This window comes from Miscanthus floridulus, chromosome 16 (genome assembly GCF_019320115.1).
Source record: "Miscanthus floridulus cultivar M001 chromosome 16, ASM1932011v1, whole genome shotgun sequence".
NCBI lineage: Eukaryota > Viridiplantae > Streptophyta > Magnoliopsida > Poales > Poaceae > Miscanthus > Miscanthus floridulus.
The window spans coordinates 99159567-99184020 of record NC_089595.1 but is presented as its reverse complement, the minus strand read 5'-3'; the positions used below and the strand labels follow the sequence as shown (position 1 = coordinate 99184020).

Sequence of the window (24454 nt, the reverse complement as noted above, 5' to 3'; positions counted from 1 at the left end):
CAAAGGGGGCCTATAATTTGAAACGGAAGGAGTATTACATAAACTAAAAGTCTGTTTAGAACGCAGAAATTTCATAAGAATTATGTAGGAATTTTACAAAAATCAGCTCAATTTTACAGAAAAACGCACAACAGCAAAAAAAAAAAATGGAGTTCAAAACAGGGCCTAAGTAGGGCGTGGAGTGAGGAAAGCCATAATAGCAGTATAATAATAGAGGTGGTGGAGCTGGTCGTTGACGTGCGGGCGTCAGCAATACACTCCCCGCTGCGGGGACGTCTGCTGGATCTCGTCGTCTTCAGCGGTTCAATCTAGCGGGTGTTTGGCAGAAAAAAATATATTTATTATTATTTTAAGAATTATTACAGATCTAGGACTAGCTGTTATACGCGAATTGCAAATCTATATATGATTTTTCTATACACCGATACCTCAGATCTATACTTGGGCAATACTAGATAAAAGGACAAAGATGACATGATATCAGAATTTTGCAGAAGCATCACTGGCAATAATAATGTATATCATTCCCAATTTGCATGAACTTCACTAAGACAATAATAATGTACAGCATTCACAGTTGCATACGGTCTCCGCGGTTCACATGGTCCCTAACTCTACACATGAAACAAATGCCGTGGACAAAACTGAGGAAGTTACAAAAAAGGAGACGGGAATTCGACAAGAATCTATCCACCCGACTTGATTCTATTTGGTTTAACTGTGCAGCCTTCCACCACATCTGCAGATTTGCAATCACTCGGCAGCCACATTCAACTTTGCAAACATTGCTGCAGGTATCCGCGGTTATGTACAAAAACCAACAAACTGTAATGGAGGAATCAACAATCGCTATGGGAAGGTTATCACTATCACGCCATATACAAGCCCTTGCCGGAGAATCCATCAGAGTTTTCCTTTGATATTCTAATGCTAGTACATCTCTTGTCTTCTCAATGTTTTTTCTTCGTCCGAAGTCCTCTCATCCTCGACGTGCTTCAACAATTCTCCATTTAATCTAGTTGTCAAGGAGGGAGATAATGGTGCATAAACACCTACATAGTAGCAAAAGAGATGGTATGAAGGAAATTCGTATGAGAGCTATATGATTATTTCAATTAGAGAGGAGTAAAGGCCACACACTTCTTGATTGCGGGATCCTTTCATAATCCTTCGTCACATGCAACAAAATGGTACCGGACAACACCACAACCAAACCACAAATTTCAGAAATGATGCTTCCAGGGCTTTGACCAGACCAATCCTACACAAATAATTAAACAGTATGACATCAGTTTAATGTTTTGTCATATAATACTAGAGCTGAGGAATGCATAAGAAACACATGCAACAATATGAAAATTGTTAAGTGTGAAGATCCTATCTAATAGGCCTATATGCCCATATATAGCCATGAGGCTATCTATATATAGTGACTCCTTCACCTGTGGAGATTATCTTCTGAAATCCCCAGGTTAGTATCATGGTATCAGAGACATGGATTAGGGTTAGGATTAGGCTACTCTAATTCACCCACGATCCAATTTTTCTTTACCTTGGGATCCATCCTGTCTCTTCGCGGCGTCGTCCGCCTCGTCTGTTCGGCTCATCGCCGCACATCTGCGCCGTTCGCGCGGCCCGTCGGATCCTTGTCGCGTTCGCGCGGCCCGTCGTCGATCCTCCGCGCCGTTCGCGCGGCCCGTCGGATCCTTCTCGATGTTCGCGCAGCCCGTCGTCCCGTCCGTCGCCGATTCTCCGCGCCGTCCGTGCGGTCCTCCTCCGCGCGTCAATTCGCGCGACTCGTCGATCCGCGCGAGTCGGTCTTCCGCGCGTTGATCCGCGCGACTCGTCGCCAGATCGTCTTCGTCGTGCCTTGTCCGCTCGGTCTTCCGTGCGAGCAGAGGAGGCCAGGCCGTCCTTGTCGTGCCGCACGAGTGGCTCCGTCTGGACTTCGTGCCCTGCTCGTCCATCAGAGGTTCTGCTCGTCCATCAGAGGTTTCTCTGCTCTGCTCTGTTTTTCCTCTGCTGCTGCTGTTGCTGGTCTGCTCTGTTGGCGGTGGTCTGCTCTGTTTTTCTATTCAGTGGTGCTTGTCATCTGCTACTGCTTATCTTGCACAATGTCGCAGTCGCAATTACTGTCAAATGCCATTGTTTTTCCTCTGAAACTTGATGGTCCATCTAATTATCGAGAGTGGGCTTTCTCTGTCAAAACTGTACTGCGTGGACATGGCCTTGCATCTCATCTGACAGATGATCCTCCAACTGACAAGTCGGAGGATGGTTCTGGTGCTGCTGCCGTCACGACTTGGACTAAGGATGATGGCCGAATCATGAGTGCCATAGTCACCAGCATGAAACCCTCACTAATGATGAGCCTTGAGCACCATCAATCTGCTAAGGAGATGTGGGACTACTTGCAGGGGAGATATGTTCAGAACAGTGGTGCACTTTTGCTTACTCTAATGCAAGGACTTCATGATCTTCAGCAGAATGAGATGTCTATCGAGGAGTATTATACTGCTTTTGATCGTCTGATGGGACCTTTCCTTTCCATGGTTCCTAAGTGTGAGGCAGGGTGCTCAGGCTGCTGTGATAAGAAGAATAAGTTCATTGAAAAATTCCTTATATATCAGTTTTGTCATGGTTTGCGGCCTGATTTTGAGTCCAGTCGTAAACAGTTGTTAAATGCTTCCACCACTCCGTCTATTTCTGATGTGTTGTCCGCCTTGATTGCTGAGGAGACACGACTTAATTCTCAGTCTCCTGTATCAGTACCTCACAGTGTTCTGGCAGCCTCTCACAAGACCTACAGTGAAGGGCAACTCTTTTTCGCCTTGTGTTCATTGCAAGAAGACTACTCACCGTTCCGAAAATTGCTTTGTTCGGTATCCTAAGAAGTTAACTGCTTATCGCTCACGCCATCCCAAGCAGAGTGGTCGTGGCGCCGGTTCCACCCCTACAGGCTCTGTGCCTGCAGGTTCCACCCCTACAGGCTCTGTGCCTGCAGGTTCCACCCCTGCAGGTGGTCATAAATACTATGTTATTTTTGTTGATGATCATTCTCGATATACTTGGATTTACTTTATGAAACATCGCTCTCAGTTGTGCTCTACTTATCAAAATTTTGCTCGCATGGTGCACACACAATTTTCCACCCCCATTCGAGTTTTTCGTTCAGATTCTGGTGGAGAGTATTTATCTCACACCTTTCGCCAATTTTTTACCTCTGAAGGCACTCTTGCTCAGCTTTCTTGTCCTGGCGCGCATGCTCAAAATGGGGTTGCTGAACGGAAACACCGCCATATCATAGAGACTGCCCGCACACTTCTTATTGCATCTTTTGTTCCTTCTCATTTTTGGGGAGAAGCTGTGTCCACTTCTATTTATCTCATCAACAGACAACCATCATCAAAATTGTCTGGTCAGTGTCCTGGTGAGGTTCTTTTTAGTACTCCTCCTGACTATGACCACCTTCGGGTTTTTGGCTGCACTTGCTATGTCCTACTTGCACCTCGTGAGCGGACTAAGTTGACTGCTCAGTCAGTTGAGTGTGTTTTTCTGGGGTACAGTCCTGAGCATAAGGGTTATCGTTGTTATGACGCCTCCTCTCGCCGCATTCGTATATCTCGTGATGTCACTTTCGTTGAGGATCGTCCTTTCTTTTATAACCCTTCTACTCAACCATCCTGTAGTTGTACAGAGTCAACATCCTTTCTGTGTCTTCCTCCTATACTTAGTGATGTTGACCCTCCTACACAACCCGTGTCTTCCAGCCCACCAAACACTTCTGTATCTTCTCCTGACACTTTTGAAACTCCTCCACTTACTCATGTCGACCCTCCACTTACCAATGTCGATCCTCCCTCACTTTCTGAACCTTTGTCTTGTCAACCTCCGGTCCAGCAGCTCCCATCCTTTGACAAACCACCTGTCCACAAATACTACACTCGTCGTCCCCAAATCCCCACAGCCACTTCTTCGGCCAGTCCTGCTACTCCCGATGTTCATAGTTCTGTTAATTCTGATGAGTCATGTGCTTTTTCTGATGAATCACAGGGTGGTCTGAGATATAATCTACGAGACCGTGCTACTATTGGGCCTCCTGACAAATATGGTTTTCCTCGTGTCACTGCTGTTGTGGAAGAGCCAACCACTTATCGAGAGGCCTCTAGCATTCCAGAATGGCAACTTGCTATGTGTGAGGAACTTGCTGCACTTGATCGTACAGGGACCTGGGATATTGTTCCATTACCATCGCATGCTGTGCCTATTACATCCAAGTGGGTCTTCAAGATTAAAACCAAGTCGGATGGTTCTATTGAGCGATATAAGGCCCGTCTAGTTGCTAGAGGTTTTCAGCAAACTCAGGGCCGAGATTATGATGAGACATTTGCACCTGTTGCTCATATGACTACTGTTCGTACTTTAACTGCAGTGGCTGCTGCTTCTTCTTGGACAATCTCTCAGATGGATGTTAAAAATGCCTTTCTTCATGGTGATTTAAATGAAGAAATTTACATGCAACCACCTCCAGGTGTTAGTGCCCCTCCAGGTTATGTTTGTCGTCTTCGTCGCGCTTTATATGGTCTTAAACAGGCTCCTCGTGCTTGGTTTGAGCGCTTTGTCTCTGTCATTCGGGCTGCTGGTTTTTCACCTAGTGATTATGACCCTGCCTTATTTATCCACCTCTCCTCACGTGGACGTACTTTGCTTCTTTTATATGTTGATGATATATTGATTACGGGTGACGATGCAGACCACATTTCTTATGTCAAGCAGCAACTTGGTGCACAATTTCAAATGTCGGATTTAGGTCCTCTCAGTTATTTCCTAGGCATTGAGGTCAAACAGTCTGCAAAGGGTTGCTATCTTTCTCAGTCCAAGTACATACAAGACCTTATTACTCGTTCAGGCATCACTGACCATCGGACAGCTGCGACACCTATGGATCTTCATTTGCAGCTTCGTCCCACTGATGGTACTCCTCTTAAGGATCCATCTCGATATCGGCATATTGTGGGCAGCCTTGTTTATCTCACTGTTACTCGACCTGATATTGCCCATGCCGTCCATATTTTGAGTCAGTTTGTGAGTGCTCCTACGACCGTTCATTTTGGCCATTTACTTCGTGTCTTGCGGTACTTGAGGGGGACATCATCTCGCAGCTTATTCTATGCCCGTGACAGTCCGCTTCAGCTTCATGCTTACTCGGACTCCACTTGGGCGAGTGACCCAACAGATCGTTGCTCTATCACAGGGTACTGTATTCTTCTTGGATCCTCTCCTATTGCATGGAAGTCCAAGAAACAAGCTGCTGTATCTCGTTCTAGTGCAGAGGCAGAACTTCGAGCACTTGCCACCACTACTGCAGAAATCGTATGGCTTCGATGGTTGTTGACTGATTTCGGAATTTCTTGTGATGCTGCCACACCTCTTCTATGCGATAATACAGGAGCTATACAGATTGCCAATGATCCTGTGAAGCATGAACTTACCAAGCATATTGGCGTCGATGCTTTCTTCACTCGCTCTCATTGTAATCAGCATACCATTGCTCTTCAATATGTGCCATCCGAGCTGCAATTAGCTGACTTCTTCACTAAAGCGCAAACTAGAGAGCAACATCGGCTTCATTTGCTCAAACTCAATGCTTCAGATCCTCCATTTCCACCTTGAGTTTGAAGGGGGGTGTTAAGTGTGAAGATCCTATCTAATAGGCCTATATGCCCATATATAGCCATGAGGCTATCTATATATAGTGACTCCTTCACCTGTGGAGATTATCTTCTGAAATCCCCAGGTTAGTATCAAAAATATCCGAAAGGATCCAAAAGGTGCATGAGGGAGTAAATGGCAGAATGAAATAAGAAATAAATATATAAGGGCAGCCCCAGTGCACGTAGCTCCTACTTGCGCAGGGTCAAGGGAAGGGTCCGACCACTTGGGTCTTTGTATGCAGCCTTTCCCTGCATTTCTGCAAGTGGCTGTTTCCAGGACTTGAACCCGTGACCTCATGGTCACAAGGCAGCAGCTTTACCACTGCGCCAAGGCTCCCCTTCAAGAAATAAATATATAAGCCAAGGGCAAAACAAAATTTACCTTGAACATTATGACACTGGCAAGTATTGTGAGAGTCGTGAACATTACATAATATATTGGAGATACAATTGCCGTATTGAACGTGTCAAGTGCCTACAGCAAAAAATCACTACTTACTACATTAAACTGAACATGAACCAATAGCATAATGTTTGTGGTAACTCTAGTATAAAAAGTAAAGCATTTCAGTGCATTGTTCCGCAAATGTCGTAATTAATTCTACCATAGAAGTCTACAAAATTACATGGCACTAGACAATCTTCTGGACAGGGATAAGAAAAGGTTGCCCAAATTGGATAAAAAAATTTAGGACTAACAAACAAGGCTGCAAATGGGGTTTTGAATGCAATGCAAATATATTCAAATAGGTCCACAGCATACAAGCTAGCATATGATCACCTAATCTTACTTTATTATTTTCCAACACATTTTGGCTGAGTAAATTTCCACATTCCAGTCCTAACTGTAACAAAATTACCAATGCATGCATAGTAATGATTTGATGAGAATAGAACATGACACTTGTCAACATAACAAGCAATGCAAACCTAACCATAATTTGATCTCAACCATTTAAAACCCCGAACCCCTTGAACGTGAAGTTAATCTCTACTCCTAAAAAGACAGAACAGGACCCGTTCACCAAACCGTGGTGAAGCCGGCGACACTCCACCTCCTCCCTTCAATTTGTGCTGACAAGTAGGACCTACCGTTCCCCTCTCTCTCACGCGTCTCTCGCCCACCTCTGCCACACTGGTTGCCAGTTCACGCTCCATCGCCGCTGCAAGCTAGCATTGCGCACAGGGCCCGTGACTCCACGAGGCCGTGGGATGGCAGGAGGCCGGAAGGCAGCGCGGCGCGGGCGCGGGCACAGGCACGGGCACGACCCCCTGCCCGGCGCGTCAACCGGCGACCCCAGCTCCAGCCTCGGCGTAGTCGCACAGGGCAGCCATGACAGTGGGCTCACAGGCCTTGGCGTCCGTCTCCAGCCTCGGCGTAGTCGCACAGGGCAGCCATGACGGTGGGCTCACAGGCCTCCACGTCAGGGCACAGTTCATCTGCCGCACGCAGGAGCTCGGGATGTGCCCGGCGGCCTGACAGCTGCAGCGAAAGCGATTGAGTCCGTCTGTCCGAGCAGGAATCTCTGAAATGCCAACCAAATCACGAGGCAAGCTGCGTCGGCAGCGGATGGCGCAGACCTTGGTCGTCTCGGCGAGGCATGCCCACGTTGTGGCCCACTGGAGGTGTTGCAGGCAGTGTGTGCCGTGTGGTCATCACAGTTCCGGTGGCGCTGGTCTGCTGCAGAAGCTGACCTCGGCAATGACGGTTCAAGCAAGACTACCAAGGCCACCATCGCCGCTCAGGTAACAAATCATGTAGCTCGTGCTTGATGCCTCAATCTTGTTTTTCAGAAAGAAAAGGTCAATACAAAGGGAGCAGCTGACAAGTTCAGCCCCTTTTCTGTAACCTTCAGTAGAATTGACAAAATGCAGTTTCTGCTTACAGTTACTACACAAAATGATTCTAACACAGTTCTTCGATTTTGAATCTACATGCTATAGTGTAGGTTATTTTGAAAGATCATAATAGATAGGAACGCAGAAGCATATTATCACAATAAAAAAAACTGTTCGCCTAGCAGCATCTCATAGTGTGCCTCAAATGTTGCACATCAAAGTTGGTAAGTTGACTAAGTTCATTTAAATAATGCCAGAGTGAGCTGATTAATCCTTCTTATTTCATTTATATAAAGGTTTCAGTAGCAAGGATGACAGCTGTCAGGTTGGGTACATCTTTACAAAATTGCATAAATTGTTTTAAATTTCGAGGTGACCCACTATCTGATGCATATATTCTGTCACTGCAAAAACAACTGCCTGAAAAGTGGATATTGTGCTGTTGTTTCATAAAAAAAAATATTGTGCTGTCTGCAAATGTAAGTAGTGTATCTTGTAGCCAGTACTGCTCCTGATCAAAGCACAATCCATCAGAGAGGCCTAGGTTGGAGTTTAGTTTCTGAGACATAGTTGCTGATCCATGGAATCATAAACCAATTGACCACTATGTGCTAAAGTGTGGCAAAATGGTGAATGGAGATCCTTCAAGGAATAATTTGAATTTCCACCTCTATGTTAATGTGTGACATTGCTGTGATCTAGAGGGTTGCAACTTACTATGTATGATCAATTCAGTATATGGATGAGGTGTGCCGTTGTGTCTCAGTGATGGTCTCTATTTTTGTTCTTTGCTCCATGAGACTCAATTTTCTTTTCCTAAAAAATATATCCGTTGATCGTCTTTGTCAATTGTCATTATTTTGATGACAAATCTTAGTTTTGGTGTGAGACTTGTGAGCTCGCTGCTGTGTTGTTGACTGCTAAAAACTAGACTGCAGATCTTCAATGTTGCTCTAGGTAACAGCAATGTTGCTGTGGGTGACAACTTTCAACTAGCCTTGGTGGTATTACAGAGTGGTTATGGTCTTTTGTATATGAATCATCCACTATGCTGATCATGAACAAATTAGTTTCCTGCTGGATTCTATCTAATTTGTTTGCGATGTGGTTGTGAGCAACCATCACTGAGCTCTGTAGGGCTCTCAGGTAAGCAAGGAAGTACATTTTTGAGATTTTACGTAGCTTTTAGATTAAATTTAGAAGCAGTTAAGCTCTACATATGGATCATTTGCATCTGTGCCACTTTTTTATTGCTCACGATTCACAAAGGTTCATTGCTCATGTGCCAAATGAATTAAATAAAAACTGGAGTTGCATGTGTATTATGTAGGTAACAGTGTTCAGGTTCAGGGATGGCCCTCAGAGCAAGAGGAAGAGACAAACAACTATGGGGTAAAACATGAATTGCTTTGGAGATAACCTGTGTACTATGGGGCACCATAAATTGCTTTCAAGATTATCTTCGTGGCTATAGTATTGATCATTGAATAATTGCAAGACTATGTATCGGCACAATGGCTATGCACTCATACGGTTGAGTCGGTTATGTGATAATATCATCTAAAATAGATCACCCCCATCTTTATTCTTTGTTCCTAAATAAAGGAATGGATGTAGGAGTCATTATAAATGAATTGTTTTGTGACACAAATTATTGAAAGCGATTCATGAACTACGCTACTTGTGCTTGATTCAGAACCAAGATGAACACAAGTCATTGTTTTATATATGTGTTATAAGTGGGAAATATATGAGAACATGGATTTTTAAGCTCATAACGATCATCGCAATAATGGTTTTTTTATTCCCGTTGCAACGTACGAGCAAAAACCAATTATTACATAACTATGTCTTCTTCACAGGATGGCCAAACACTACAGAAGAACTTTGTTCTCATCTATGCCAATAGGTCAATCACAAAGTTCACAGCAGTTTTATGATTCCTGTATCTGTACAAGAATATCATCGTCGCATAATGGAAGAAAAAACTATGAAAGAGATGGTTATGGAGAACTTGTCTATCATGCACTTGTTTTGACACTATTACTAAAATTGATGCTTATTAATTTGAATTTAGTATAGTATTGTTAATCTGAGTTAAAAAAAATTAGTTTTTGACCAACTATTTTTTTATACTCTTATTGCGATGAAAATTTTAAGCTCCCGTAGCAACGCACGGGCATGTGCTAGTCTCAGGTAAAAAAACAAACAATAAGATCACGTCTACATGGAAATTCTTATGTTCCATTCCGTTCTTAATTCTCACTAATTTGATCGATGTCCGTATATTTCTTATAGTCATTTGGTCTTAAACTATTCCCAACTAACTTTCTTATTAACTTTCCTTTTGAATCCTTTAAAGGTTACACGACTTACAAACACAACACCTATTTTTGCTAATGCATTTGCAAAGGTTCAACTTCCAAACTGCATTCAGATAGTTCTTCTCTATCAACATACAATTTTCGCAGCTAGAATGTAGATAGTTATGTCATAGAACTACAGTTACTGAATGAAAGCAAAGCAACATGTAACAAGTTGAACAAACCTTGTTCAGATAATTCATCTGAGTCAGCACACAAGTAGCCACAACAAGCATAAAGAACCAAGTCTCTGGATATATTAGTTGGTTTGTTCCCTCGAAAGTGAGCTTTAATGATGTACCAAGAGCCTTAACACTCATAACCTGGATAATGAGAAAAAAGTTTGCACATTACCTAGCAAGAATATATTAGAATATAATCAACTAAACATTTAGAGAACATACGAACTGCTGGCAGAAGTGACATTACCGAAAGAGAGCCCATCAAAGAGCAAATGGCAGTGTAGATCAACACATTGGACTGCCCATAGAGAGGGGAGAAATAGAACACCAGGACAAAAACAATCACAATAACTGACGCAACATATAGCAAGAAAGCTGCAAGAGAAAGTACCAATATATCTTATCAGCCACAATATCTCATTTCCTACAAATCAAGAGCTAGCAATTGTACAAGACGGAATCACACCGATGATAGTCCTTACCAGGTTGTGTCGCCATGTTCCATATTTCCCTAACCGAAGTAATCTCCTGCTCCTGTGGAGCGTGGATGACGATGACCACAGACCCTGCAATGCACATCACGCAGCCGAGCACCCCGAGGGCATGCAACCTCTCATTCAGAATGAAATGAGCAAGCACTGCACTGAAGGGTGAAGACACCATCAACGTCAAATTCTAGTTTGACTACAAAGATGAATCCAACTGCCAAATTGCAAGGAGAAAGTCTCTGAGCTAGCTGACCTAACAATTATGCTGAGCGCTCCAAGGGGAGTAACCAGCACAGCGGGGGCGAAAGCATATGCCACGAAATTGGCAATCTCACCTACAATCACTGAAAGAGGGGAACCTTCGCTCAGAAACGCCTATTAGTCTCTAAGCATCATGCCCAATTCTCTACTGGAGTTGCACGAGGAAACCTTACTAGTGATCATGCCGACCCACCACAGGGGCTCCATGAGGTACGAGTACCCGCCGACACCTGCACATGCCATCATCACTTCACCAGAATTCAGAAAACATTCCAAACCGACCAAAGTCGACATATCTTTTGACCAGAAAACCGGCCTGCTCCAGGTACCACGGTCAATAGTACGAGAGGGGCAGGAGGGGGGGCGACCTGCACGGACGCCGGTCGCGGCGGCGGCCCGACGGAGACCCTTCTTCTTGATGATGAAGCTGGCGCCGATGAAGCCGCTGGAGAGCAGCGCCAGGACTATCCCCTTCATGTTGTCCGTCGACAGCTCCTGCCCGGAGGCTCCTCCTCCTCCGCCGCCGCCGCCCATCCCTCCTCACCGACGACCGCTCCTCCAGAGCCCAGACGCCTCCTCAATCGCGGTCGAACGACCCGGATTCCCGGCGGGATTGGTTCGGACGAACCAGCGCAGCACTCGATTGCTGCTTGTCCCTCCGGTTTTCGGCTTATCGACCACCCAACCCGACGCGGAATGCGGCTTTATCACTGTTTGGCGAGGGATTTTGGTGGTTCACGGGAGGGAGGGAGAGGAGGGGAGAGGACGAGCAGAGCTGATTGGGCAGAGGAAGCTGTAGAGGAAAAGGGCGAGACGCCCGAGACGGGGAGGAAGGCGGCCAGGCCCGCCAGGGAGGACGGAGGACGACGGCCGGGTCGGTCTCTCGGTCGACGAGACAAAACAAAACAAAACACGCTGATTAGGCGTCATTTTCTCGCTCTACAGAAATTTCTTGAGAGTGTGTGCCCGCGTGGCTGGGCTGATGGGTGATTTGTGGGGGCTGACGCGTGGGACCCACTGGCCACTTGTCACAGCTGGTTCCTGCCTGGATAATCTAACCGTGTATTGCTTAATGAAGAAGGCTTTGAAGCTTGCAATTGCAGTCGGTCTCTGATGACTAAACTAATAAACGAATAGACAACCGAAAGCAGAACGAGTAAACACATTCCCCTGACACTGCTATTCTTATAACAACCTAAATAAATAAATAAAAACTCCTTAAAGAGCAGAAAAATCCTTCGTGGGTAAAGCAACCCGGAAAAAAATAAGGGCATTGTAGAAATGCCTACATATAAAAGAAGAAAACGCTGTAGCTACTTACAATAATTGAGCGTTGCTGTAGATGCATACAATAGTCTTTTAGCTAGTAAGGAAGAAAGACAGGATTTCTTCGAAACCCAATAGTTCATGTCACTCTATATCGAAAGTCCTTGTATATTAATTAACTAACTAACTAATCGTCTAGCATAGTGCTAAAGCAGCCATCTTAGGTTTGTTCGCATTTTAAGGGTGCGTTTGGTTCTTTTGCCGGAGCAGGTCCAGCCTTGCCGAGTGAGGATAGTAGGGCAGTGAATGCGTTTGGTTGCTTTGCTAGCTGTTTCGGTTTTCGTGCCAGCAATGCCACAGTCGGAGAGGCCGATCGGGGACGAGCTCCTCGAGAGGGCTCGGCTGAAGTTGTGAGAGAAAAACACTATTCCGGCTGAAAAAAAAAACAGAACAAACCGCCAGCCGAACAGGCTCACGTTTCTTGCGCCACGAGCGAGGCCAGGCTAGGCAAACCATCCAAACGTCCCCTAGAATAGCGATCATAACACAAACATGGACACTAAGATTAGCTAAAAGAAGACAATATCCAAAAGGGTAACAAAGATATTAGTAAATATACTCCATCCGTCCTACCAAAATTGATGTTTTAGCTATTGGACACTAAGTTGGGCCATATCAACTTGGAGTTGTGGCCTCCCTCTATGTATTTCTTTTAGCGTCTTAATCCTTAATCAACATGGATCACCTTCGATAAGAATAAGTACAAGCCAATTTACATTGACCACTAATTTATTCTAAAAATCCTAAAACAACAAATATTTTGGGATACAAAAAGTAGTTATGACTGCTATCGAGAGACCAATAGTAATAAATAAAGAAACATCTCGTCGGGATAGAAGGGTATGAAGTATCTTACATGGATTTTTTCTTAACTTGTAGCAACAGCAAAATTACTAGTGTATATTAAAAATACATCAATATTTATCATAATAAGTATCAACATAAATGAAATATATTTGAATAAAGATTTGCTATATATTTTGTGTGCCTAAATTTTCAGACGATGGTCTTAAACAACTAACTAGCACAGATCATAAACAACCAACTAGTATAGTTAAAACTTAAAAGGACGACTCACAAGAGATAATTTACATTTTTCTCTATAGTCAAATAATAAGAGCATCTCCAATAGTTCTCAGGAAAAATAGTTGATAGATTAATGAGTTTTAGAAGTGGCTAAAAAAAATAGGAGCATATTTGTTGGGTTCCTCGAACAGTTTCCAAAAGCTCGCTCCTAAAATATAGAAGACAAAATCATAAACTATTTCTAAATTACCACAACAACTTTTGTATTTTCTTTCTTGAATATTTACATTAATAACTCTGTCCTATTCTTTATCCTTTTCCATATCCTTCCAACTCCAGATTATGCCACGTCAATATGCATGTGTATATTTCCGCACGGTTGGATTGATTTTTTCTAAGTGCATAAAGATTGGGAGTTTTTTTATAGGGAGTTGTTGGAGAATATTTTTTTCAATCTTGCTAAAAAATCTTGTTCGGGAGTGGGTTTTAGAAACTCTCGGAGATGCTCTAACAAAATTAACGGTTGTCTAAACAATAACAAAATTAAACCTCCTAAAATATATGAGAAGTGATTTAATAATATACTTATTCAGAGTCATAAATATTAACTCTGAATTTAAGATGGTTTAAATCAAACCTAGAATTGCGTTCTTTCGGTAATTCAACAATCAGTTTAGCAAGGTTCGTCTCCATGCATCGGAGTAGTTGGTACGGAGCTAGGGGGGGGGGGGGGGGGGGGGGGGGGGGGGGGGATCGTAAGTGTTTAACACGACTTGAAATTGAAGCGGCGGAACAGGACCAAACACATGCCGTTCTGTGAGTCGATAGGAAAACACATTGCCCAAGCATTTCTATAAATGACGACAATGGCTAGCATTCTACGATCGCATCTCCAAGATAGGCTGCAGGCTAGTCGGGATGTCAATCAGGTGATACAAAAGGCTAAAACGAACAGGCACCCACAGTCGGGATCTCTGCTGCAGTGAACTGAAACTTTTCTACCCAGTCAACTCAAGATCTGCTCAGCGGACATGCCCAGGACTTGCTGGACTAGCATCTTTTCCATCTCAGGTGTCAGCTGCCCGAGCAATATAACCAGAGTTAAGTACACTAACAGGAGAAAACATAGGAAGGTAATGGTAATACAGACAATTGCTTTTTTAACGAGGAAATACAGACAATTGTTGTTCCCAAATACTAACAGAAGACACTTACAGGTGCTTGGCCTGCCTGGATACCACCAATTCCTTGGGCCATTTGTCCGGGCAACCCAGGTAATTGTCCAGGGAAATGAGAGCCAGAAATGGGAGCTTCTGGGGGCCGTCCCCAGGGAGCTGACCTATCAACTCCCATTGGAGTCGTACTTTGTGTATTATAGTGTGAACTAGCCTGCTGAGCAGATAGATTACAAGGGTTATGCACTGAGCCATGGTCACCAAATCACATGAAAGACTGAACTACTCATAGAGTACAACAGCAAGACTATCTTTGCAATAAGTTGCATGTGCTTCATTTGGACCATATGTAATTGAAGCTTGTTGAACTTTTCTCCTTTTCCCTTTTTTGAAAGAAAACATGGATATGTGTGCACAAATGGTTGACATCTTCCAAGAACAGTGATCTCAGTTCTATATACCAGCCACAAAATTTCTAAACATCTTAGATGATACTATAGTGGTGACTAAACAACCAAGAAAGTAAACAGATATCTAGCAGTCTAGCATTTGTTTCAGAACCTTTATTTCTTAGGACAATGAAAAGGAGACTGGAAGAACATTTATTTCACAAGCATTGAAGAATTGACAAGTGTGTATGTACATTCCTTCAGAAAGATGGGAAGCAGACAACCAGATTTATTTGAGTAACACAGAGACACATGTACAGGTGACATTGCAACACAACAGCTTATGAGTATATGACACAAAACCATAGTTTTTGCTCCTTCACCTATCTCGGTGCAACACAGGGGGGCAAAACTACAGTTCTTCTGTTATTTGGCCCTCCCCCTGCACCTTGAGACCTTGACATTATACTGGTGCTTTCATCACCATTCTTCATCATCACATACAAGTTTGCAATGTTAATGTTTTGATACTTAGCTACATTCTAGTAAAACCTGCTCATGCCTTTCTATCAACACTATGCTCGCCAAGAATCCAACCCTTGCCCTTTTTCTTAATGCAGAACATGTGATCAAATTGAGATCACCCAAGAGAAACAATCAGGTCAACCAACTTTAAATGGAAAAGGAAATCCCCGTCCATCTTTATTTTACTAAGGCTTCTACCGTCAATATCAGTACATCACAAGTCCCATTCATTAATGAGGAGAAGCCAAGAGAGCTTATCTTCGTTTTGCATCTAGATGAGTACAAGAAGCAAAAGTACCTGTGTTTTGTGAAATTTGTTAGTTTTTTTTTAAGAATTTTTCATGTACTTGTGGTATTTTTCATGCACAAGAACTATGGTGCATTATCATGATTGGAAGTTGTCAAAACATGAAAAGGACCAATCGTATAAAAGTTGAGATTGTACAGTATAAGTTTGTTGTATTTATGCCCTTAGGAATAGAGTAGTGCCATGGGCCTAAGAACAATGGCAAAACTTGAACTTTATATGCACCAATAATCAGGGAAGAAAAGACAGATGATACTTAGAACAAGGAAACGTCAGTAGCCCATTTTCATAACAAGAAGCGCTCTACAGGTCCAAATGGATGCCAATTTGATTAGGTAAAAAAAAATCTGAAGAACATTTCGAGCATATGCTACTAAATACTGAGAATTTAAAAATGGTCAGCACATATAACTAGACAAATATGTTAGAACTTCGGACCCAACATGAAACTTGGCCATGGTTCTTCTAAACCAAGAACTCTTGTGATGATAACAATAAAGAATGTAATCACTTTATTGCACTTCCTAAATGTAACTTTTCCTAACAATCTTGAATCTTCATCAAACACAAATGCAATTGGGAAGATACTCATATTAACTTCTTTGGAAAGGTAAATGCAGCAACTCCAATGCAACATAATGATATATTTCAGAAGACAACAAATTGTACCTGATACAGCTGCTGTGGTGGTGGCTGGCTAGGCAATGGTGGTTGGCCAGGAAGGAAATTAGTTTGAGGATTCGCACCTGGCTGTGAAATTCCAAACATCATCTATCAGTATGAGCATGGTATCTAGTTATCAGGATCATATGGATTCAGCATAGAATCTTACATGAAACATCTGTTGTTGTAACATGTGCTGCGGAGCATGTGCATGAGTCAACCCAAATGAATTTGGTACTTGTGGATGCATCTGATGAGCAAAGGATTGCATAGATAGTGGCCTAGACATTTGGGGCAAAGGTGGTTGCAACTGTTGATTATATATTGCAGGACTTTGCAAAGGTTGCTGTGGCTGACTATGAACTATAGGTATATGTGATGGAAGATTGGAATACTGTGGAGGAGCATGAGGCAAGGCCATATTTGGATGTTGAGATGGCTGAGGAGCTGATGAAGGCATCTGATGGATAGGGTAGCCTTTTGCTTGTGTTGGTTGTGGCGGGTTTGCTGAAATAGTAGGAATGTCCATGGTCGATCCCACATTAGACAAGCCAGATGGAAACGGGGCAGAAAGTTGAGCAACACTCCGCTGGTTAGCAGGTAATGGGGGTGGAGGCAAGTTGACATGATCTGGTGCAGTAGTTTTGACTGAGGGAGGTGCTGTTGGCACTGCTGTGGGTGGGACCATGTCTGAAGATTGTGCCTGTAGGACAGAGGGCATGCAACAGTAAAATTCAATTGCTGATTAGCAGGCCAGATATTAATGTTAAAAGAAGTTCAAGAAGTTAGTTTACATACAGTTTTTGGTGTTTTCACCATTCCAAGGACCACTTGCGCCTGCAAAAAGAAAGTCATATATGTTTCTAATTATTGAAATGCATATAGAAGTTCAAACCCAGTTAAAGAAGTAAACAGATTTGCTGTTAGACATGAAAACATATTGTGCCAGGACAACAATGGTATAGACAGGTTTTAGAACAAGAATATTTCTAAATAAACAGTTGGAGAACAATAGCAAAGTAGAACAAGTAGTGACTTTAACGTTAATAGAACTTGCTGGCTAACATTAGTACATAAAACACAGTTATCTTCATACAAGGTTTTCTCAGGTAAACAACTACTCCTTTCGTTCCAAATTATAGTTCACTTTGGCTGTCTTAAGTCAAACTTCTCTTACTTCGACCTAAGTTTCTAGATATTATCTGCAAGTTTAAATAAATGCACGATCAAAATACATTGCATGAGAATTTAATGAAACTAATTTGATATTATATATGTCGATGTATTTTTCTATGAACTTGATCAAAGTTAGAAAATTTTGGCTTAAGACAAATCTAAAGTGAAATATAATTTGGAACGAAAGGAGTAGTTCACCGTGAGCCGCCACACCCACCAACAACCCAATCCGATCTAGTGAGGACGCAACCAGCGACGGGCTCCTCCACCGCTGTGGCACCACCGTCGCGCGGGAAGAAAGCCCCGCCGCCGTGCGGGAAAACGAGCCGAGCCACACGCTGTCGGGCAAAGAGTGCCGCCACAGTGGATCGGACTCAGGGCACCGACGCAAGGCCGCTCTACGGCGCGCGCTGATGAGGGGGCCTGCGGTGCCGCCGCTATCTCTCCTCCGGCCACCATGGACGGCCGTCGCTGATGCTCTCCTCACTCGGTGCGGCGCTGAGAAGGAAAAGGGGAGGGAGAAAGCAAATGCTCTAGTGTTCGGGAGGAGCAACCGGAGAGGGGTTTTTGTTCCGCCGAAGCGCACGGAGAACCGTCGGATCGGATCCGACGGCTGACAGCGCTCGGGCCTGCTTTAGGCCCAGGCGGGCGAAGATATTCCCGGCCCAGGTCCAGTTTGTGGCCTAGGCGCGGGGAGCGGGCGTGCACGCCACGCGAAGCAGGCCGCTGGGCCGAGTTTCGCTACTGGGCCACCGTGTTTTCGCTTTGCCACGCACTGCAATTACGGAATGGGCCACGGGCTGTGTTCCTCAGGCCAGGCCAAACGAACAGTAAACACTGATTTTAAGTTTTATCCTTTTTCAGAAGCATTCTTTTGATGAATTTCATTAAGTTTTGAGTTAATATCTCTGTTTAAATTTGAACCCTCACAAGAATTTATTCAGAGAGTAGTCAAGCACAAAGAAATGCTTCTGATAATATTAATTTTAAGATTATCTTTCATGTTTCCGCTGCGAAGTTAATGCTTATTATCTTCTAATTAAATTCGAACCAACGGAAGGATTTAATTTGCTTATTATTTTTTTGTTCAGTAAATTATTATTATGTTTATCCTCTGATTTCAATAGGAACCAACGAGAAAATTTAAATTGGAGGAGTAGTTATATTTATTTAAGTTAATTTATGATATTGCTATTTTTTTACCAAGGTTGATAATAGGAATATTATAATTTTGTCCATGAGATTTAATGCATTAATTCTATTTCTGTCCAACGGTGATGTAGAAGAATGTTGTATGTTTTAATTTTAACCAACGTTAAATTAAGGCATGTAATTATTATGTCATATTTTCTCACTATCTCTGACGCTGTTTTCAGGACTCAACCCTATGGCGTTTGTAACACCCTAGGTGTTTGTCACCAGTTAAGCAATGGGTTTGAACTCAAACATAACATGTTAAGTGGTGATGAAGGTGAAAGATCAAATCTACAAGAGTGAGCTCCAACTTAAACTTGGACAACGCACCTTTGCTTACATGTGGATCCTTGTTAAGATTATGTGAGAGTAAGGTTAAACATGCTTATTTCATGTACATTATATCAGCATGCATCTATCTAGACCAGTGGAAAAGTTTCATGAAGTTTAGAATCAAAGTCACATGAAATGATGAGTTACATTCTTGCTTGAATTGCACTACTAAGTGAATGGAATTATAGGTCATCAACCAAACCTTGCTACCTTGCCCAAATAACTCTAAATGAACTCTACAATAAAAATCATGAAGGGTTCGTGTTGAGATAAGGTCAAGAAAATATCTCAATCGGTCAAAAACTCTAATTTAAGCTTTATCGTGATGCTATTTTGACCTATGTTGACCAATCGCTGACAGTGCTTGCATGGAGTTGCACCTTAAATCAAAGTTGAAGTTTTAGTAGAGTAGAACAAACTTTATTTTTGGACCAAGAGCTATATCAGCTTGTAAGCAAGCCAAACCGAGGCTCAAACTTGGAATTTGCAGCTGTTTTTAGTACTCAAAATTTTACGAAGTCCGGGAACTGAAATTTCAGTTTCATGTTAGCTTATTTGGAGCTCTGTATCTCCCAAACCAGACCGAACCAGTTCATGAACCTTTAATAGAAGTTGTAGTACTTCCTTATATCTACAACTTGTATTACTGATGTTTTTGCTGAAACTAGCTAGATTAGGGAGTAGAGAGGGGAGAATTATGCAGTTTCAGTCGGTCTAAAACTGAACTGCAGAATTTAGTTTTGGGGTGCCCTCCTTTGGAGCTCCGCATCTTCCAATACAGTCCGAGTTAGCTCTTGATCCTTAAAGCAATATTGTTCACCTCGCAAAGATCTACAACTTTGCCTCTTGCTCTGTGATCAAACGCCAGCCTAATCGGGAAATAAGGAAGGAAGTGTCGATGCGGGACCCACAGGATACCCCGCAAGGGAGAGAGAAGACCTAGTCCAACTAGGATTCTTCCCATGTAATCTTAGTAGTAGGACTATTAAGTAATCCTACTAGGAAATCTCATTGTAAACCGACTAGGACTCTGGCCTCCTGACTATATAAAGGAGGGCAGGGCTCCTGAGACAAGGAGAGAACAATTGTACGACACAACACTTGACAATCAATCCAACGCAAAGGCTAAGGCCGACTGGACGTAAGGTTATTACTTGATCTATGATCGAGGGCCTGAACCAGGATAAATCGGCTGTCTCTTGCGTTAACCATCGAGTTCGGCATACGCCGAAGCCTGAACATACTGCCCCGGGTACCCCCGTGGTAGGCTGTCGATGGTGAAACATCGACAGCTGGCGCGCCGGGTAGGGGCTTTCGGCGGCTTTGCATCCGAGAGCTCGATGGACCTCGACAACATAATCTTCCCGACGGGATCAACTTTCATCTTCGGCTCATAGATCTGCGAGGCAGACAACAACGGCAAGCTTCAAAGCCATCTCCTCAAAGATCCAGATCATCTAAAAGAAGTTCCTATTTCAACAACTGCAACGGATCAGCTCACCAGAAGATTCGCTCAGCTCATAGTATCCGATTCAAATCAGATTTCACGACCACTCGTATCCGATTTGAATTCAAGCTCCAAGGCGAAGTTTTATCCGAGTACTTTCTGGAAACTGAGTTCTTTTTTGGCAAGATTCCAGAGCACAACCCGAAACAACTCGAATTACCCCCAGAGTTCTCTCAAGAAGTCGAGTTCTTTTCCATTTGGGCTCGACAACGTGGCAAAATCCTATCAGGGACAGGTCGAAAGATCTCTCAATCCAGGATTCGGGATACCACTGACAGGAGCTCAAGAGGGTCTCGTGCTAATGATAACATCGCAGGACTATATCATCCACTGGCCGGGTTCCGTTCCTGAGGGTAGCGGAACCCAACTAGTCGGCACAACAACAACAGCTATTCTACCTTACCAAGAAGGAGACTCAATCTACGACACCGAGGCATCTACTGAAGTTATCAGCAACTCCGATAGCATGAAAACTAACGCCACTAACAAAACGACTCACGCACGAGAAGTGCTCATGGTTCGATGTCCGCGGTCACCATTAAATCCCCCAGAAGCACCCGATGTCAGATCATCAGATGAATCAGAATCCAACATATCACCCTTTGCCCAGGGCTACGATGGGGAAACCAATAGTCAGAAACAAGCTAGAGAAAGAAAAAACAAGTTGAAGCAAGGGCGCCAGCACCGTGCTAGGCAGCGCAGGGAAGCTTGGGTCAGATACGAGTCAGAATTGGCTAAATACGACAAAAGAAAATCGCAACGAGAAGTTGAAGGAAGACGCAGGGCAAATGCGCCTTACGATAAAATTCGAGAAGCATTAGAAGAACTCGGAGCAACTTCACATCCTGGTGAGAAGTATGAACAGCTCCAGGATCTGCTCCGATCGACGATCCCGAGAACGCATGAAGAGAAAGCTCGATCAAGACTACCCGCCGGATCAACAACCCACCGGCAAGAAGATCAAAATCAAAGGAAATCTGCTTTCGAAAGACTTAGGCCGGGTGGAAGCCATGACGGAGGAAGTAGGAAGGAACATAATCAAGGCCACCGATTTGAACAACTAAGGAAGACTAGGAGCAGGGTACCTACCCAGACAACCTCGCAAGATTGTTCCCATCAGAACAACAGTTGGCCAGAAGAAGGTGCCGAATCTGAATTCAAAGAAACCAAGGCACACGACAGGTTCCCCTATTTCGCGAACAGGCTGGCATTGGTACGACTACCTCACAAATTCAAACCGTCTAACCACTCCAAGTATGATGGCAAAACTGAACCAAGGCAATGGCTCAGAATATATTCATAATCAATTGAACTAGCCGGAGGAGACGACGATATCAAAACCCTTTTCTTTCCCATGGCGCTGGAGGCCATGCCCCTCCAATGGTTCGACAAACTGAACCCAGGATCTATCAGAAATTGGGAGGATTTGCAAAGAGCTTTTTGTGAGAATTTCGCAGGAATCATTACACACCCAATCACTCATGCAGAACTAAAAGGACTCAAGCAAAAGGGAGGTGAAAGTCTTAGAAATTACTATCGACGATTCGGCGAACTACGAGCTCAAGTAGCATGACATAACAGAACGAGAAGTAATTGAAGCTTTCTCTCACGGAATCATGGCTAGGTGGCAATTTCAAGACTTCTGCAAAGAAAATCTGAGAAACAATGAAGAATTCAGACGTACAGTAGAAAAGATGATTACTGCAGAAGAAAAAACACGAGAGAGGTTCCCGGACAGAAGCAACCAGGACAACTCAGACAAGCAAAATCACCGAAATAGCAGACATCCAGAAAGAAAACGTAGACCAGACAATACTGTGGCAATGGCCGACAAATCAAAGAAGTTTCCCAAACCCAGAAGATATGATGACATTGAAAACATACGTTGCCCATTGCACCCTGGCGGGAGGCACACCATCGGAAATTGCTACACTTTCAACGATCGATACACAAGAAAAGATAGTAAGGAAAACACCAAAGAGGACAATCAGAAAAGAGAAGAAGACAACCACGAGGACAAAGGATTCCAAAAACCCAGGGGAACGGTAGCAGTGATTTTCTCAGGGGCTCCGGATTGCAGAAGCAAACATCAAGAAAAACTAGCACTACTGGACCATTATGACGGCAGAACCGGCTACACCAAGATACCTCAATTGGTCACAGTATCCTATCCAATTTACCAGAGAAGACCAATGGACTAGCGTGGGGAACGCAGGCCATTACCCACTGGTTCTAGATCCGACTATTGCTGGTATGACCGTCACCAAAGTACTAATCGATGGAGGAGCTGGACTCAACATCATCTTTTCAGAAACTCTAAGGAAAATGGGACTACAACTCGCCGGGATGATTACGCCAACAAGCACGCCTTTTTACGGAATAGTACCCGGCAAAGCAGCCATGCCACTCGGACAAATTACTTTACCTGTTACCTTTGGAACTCCTTCAAACTACCGAACAGAGTTTATCAAATTTGAAGTCGCCGACTTCGATTCGTCATATCATGCAATCCTCGGACGTCCAGCACTGGCCAAATTCATGGCAATACCACATTATCCGTACCTACTGCTTAAGATGCCAGGACCCAACGGTATACTTTCTCTTCGAAGCGATTTAAAGCGCGCTTTTGACTGCGACGTTCAGGCGATCCAAATTGCAGCTAAAGCGCAAGCCGACAATGGAAGAAAAGAAATAGCCGCAATCGCTGCAGAAACAAGCCAAGAAGAATTAGAAATACCAGCTAAAAAACCCAGTATCATCGCACCACCAAAAGAAGCCGACGTCAAGCAAATCGACTTAGGCACAGGCGATACCTCCAAGACAGCGACTATCAGTGCTCACCTCTCGGCAAAATAGGAACTCGCGCTCACCAACTTTCTTCGGGACAACAAAGATATCTTCGCTTGGAAGCCAGCCGACATGCTAGGAGTCCCAAGGGAGTTGGCTGAGCACAGAATTGATGTTAACAAAAGCTCCAAACCTGTAAAACAACGGCTACGACGATTCTCACCCGACAAGAAGGCAGCAATTAAAAAGGAAATAACTAAAACTGATGGCAGCCTGGATTCATCAGGGAGATCCTACACCCAGATTGGCTAGCAAACCCGGTCCTTGTACAGAAGAAAAACATGGACGAGTGGCGCATGTGCGTCGATTACACAGATCTCAACAAACATTGCCCAAAAGATCCGTTCGGGCTACCACGCATTGACCAGATAGTTGACTCGACAGCAGGATCTGCGCTATTATCTTTTCTCGATTGCTATTCAGGATATCACCAGATCGCACTAAAAGAAGAAGACCAGAGCAAGACATCTTTCATCACCCCGTTCGGTGCCTACTGCTACAAGACCATGTCGTTTGGACTAAAGAACGCTGGCGCCACGTACCAAAGAGCTATCCAGACTTGCCTTGGGAATCAAATCGGTGAAAATGTGGAGGCATACGTGGACGATGTGGTGGTGAAAACAAAGAACCCAGACACTCTAATTGAAGATTTAAGGCAAACCTTCGAAAACTTAAAGAAATGGAGATGGAAATTGAACCCAAATAAATGTGTATTTGGGGTTCCCTCAGGACAACTACTCGGATTTTTGGTCAGTCAGCGCGGGATCGAAGCCAGCACCAAGCAAATTCGAGCTATAACAGAAATGGGCCCACCTAGAAGTGTCAAAGATGTGCAGAAACTAACAGGATGCATGGCGGCCCTCAACCGATTCATATCAAGACTCGGCAAAAAGGGGTTACCTTTCTTCAAACTACTAAAGAAGACAGACAAGTTCGAGTGGACAATAGAGGCCGACGAAGCTTTCAAAAAACTTAAAGAATACCTCACTTCGTCACCTATCCTGACACCTTCAAAGAAAGATGAAGATATGATGCTATATATTGCGGCAACTCCTACCGTAATCAGCACAGCGATAGTCATAGAAAGAGAAGAACAAGGGCGCGTGTATAAAGTGCAACGTCCCGTATACTACATCAGC

The 24454-nt window shown here is 43.7% G+C and overlaps 2 protein-coding genes across 5 annotated transcripts; both read right to left on the bottom strand.

Annotated features, from left to right (window-relative positions):
• Positions 1-472: 472 nt before the first annotated feature.
• On the bottom strand, positions 473-11713 carry LOC136513783 (probable magnesium transporter NIPA4). 3 transcript variants are annotated; one of them, XM_066507751.1, is made up of 9 exons: positions 11216-11711; positions 11021-11077; positions 10840-10930; positions 10581-10741; positions 10346-10473; positions 10102-10239; positions 6097-6189; positions 1141-1261; positions 473-1052 (listed from the first exon to the last, which is right to left on the bottom strand). In XM_066507751.1, the coding sequence occupies exons 1-9, from the start codon at positions 11379-11381 to the stop codon at positions 931-933; spliced, it is 1077 nt and encodes a 358-aa protein (XP_066363848.1). In that variant the 5' UTR covers positions 11382-11711; the 3' UTR covers positions 473-930. The 3 variants fall into 3 exon arrangements, with proteins under 3 accessions (XP_066363848.1, XP_066363849.1, XP_066363850.1); XM_066507753.1 differs by lacking the exon at positions 473-1052 and adding an exon at positions 5908-6052 and having other exon boundaries at positions 1137-1261; positions 6145-6189; positions 11216-11713; XM_066507752.1 differs by lacking the exon at positions 6097-6189.
• A 2463-nt stretch (positions 11714-14176) lies between these two features.
• LOC136509857 (leucine-rich repeat extensin-like protein 5) lies at positions 14177-17196 on the bottom strand. 2 transcript variants are annotated; one of them, XM_066504436.1, is made up of 5 exons: positions 17057-17196; positions 16428-16961; positions 16265-16345; positions 14415-14591; positions 14177-14277 (listed from the first exon to the last, which is right to left on the bottom strand). In XM_066504436.1, the coding sequence occupies exons 1-5, from the start codon at positions 17111-17113 to the stop codon at positions 14206-14208; spliced, it is 921 nt and encodes a 306-aa protein (XP_066360533.1). In that variant the 5' UTR covers positions 17114-17196; the 3' UTR covers positions 14177-14205. The 2 variants fall into 2 exon arrangements, with proteins under 2 accessions (XP_066360533.1, XP_066360534.1); XM_066504437.1 differs by having other exon boundaries at positions 14415-14588.
• Positions 17197-24454: the final 7258 nt, after the last annotated feature.

What these genes read in the sequence shown, in the direction of transcription:
- LOC136513783 (XM_066507751.1), bottom strand. Translation starts at nt 11,381, where the DNA reads ATGGGCGGCGGCGGCGGAGGAGGAGGAGCCTCCGGGCAGGAGCTGTCG. An exon ending in GAACATGGCGACACAACCTG is followed by an intron (nt 10,474 to 10,580) that starts GTAAGGACTATC and finishes TTTCTCTTGCAG; the next exon opens with CTTTCTTGCTATATGTTGCG. An exon ending in AAGGATCCCGCAATCAAGAA is followed by an intron (nt 1,053 to 1,140) that starts GTGTGTGGCCTT and finishes GCTACTATGTAG; the next exon opens with GTGTTTATGCACCATTATCT.
- LOC136509857 (XM_066504436.1), bottom strand. Translation starts at nt 17,113, where the DNA reads ATGACTTTCTTTTTGCAGGCGCAAGTGGTCCTTGGAATGGTGAAAACA. An exon ending in TGGTGAAAACACCAAAAACT is followed by an intron (nt 16,962 to 17,056) that starts GTATGTAAACTA and finishes TCTGTCCTACAG; the next exon opens with GCACAATCTTCAGACATGGT. An exon ending in TACAACAACAGATGTTTCAT is followed by an intron (nt 16,346 to 16,427) that starts GTAAGATTCTAT and finishes GGAATTTCACAG; the next exon opens with CCAGGTGCGAATCCTCAAAC.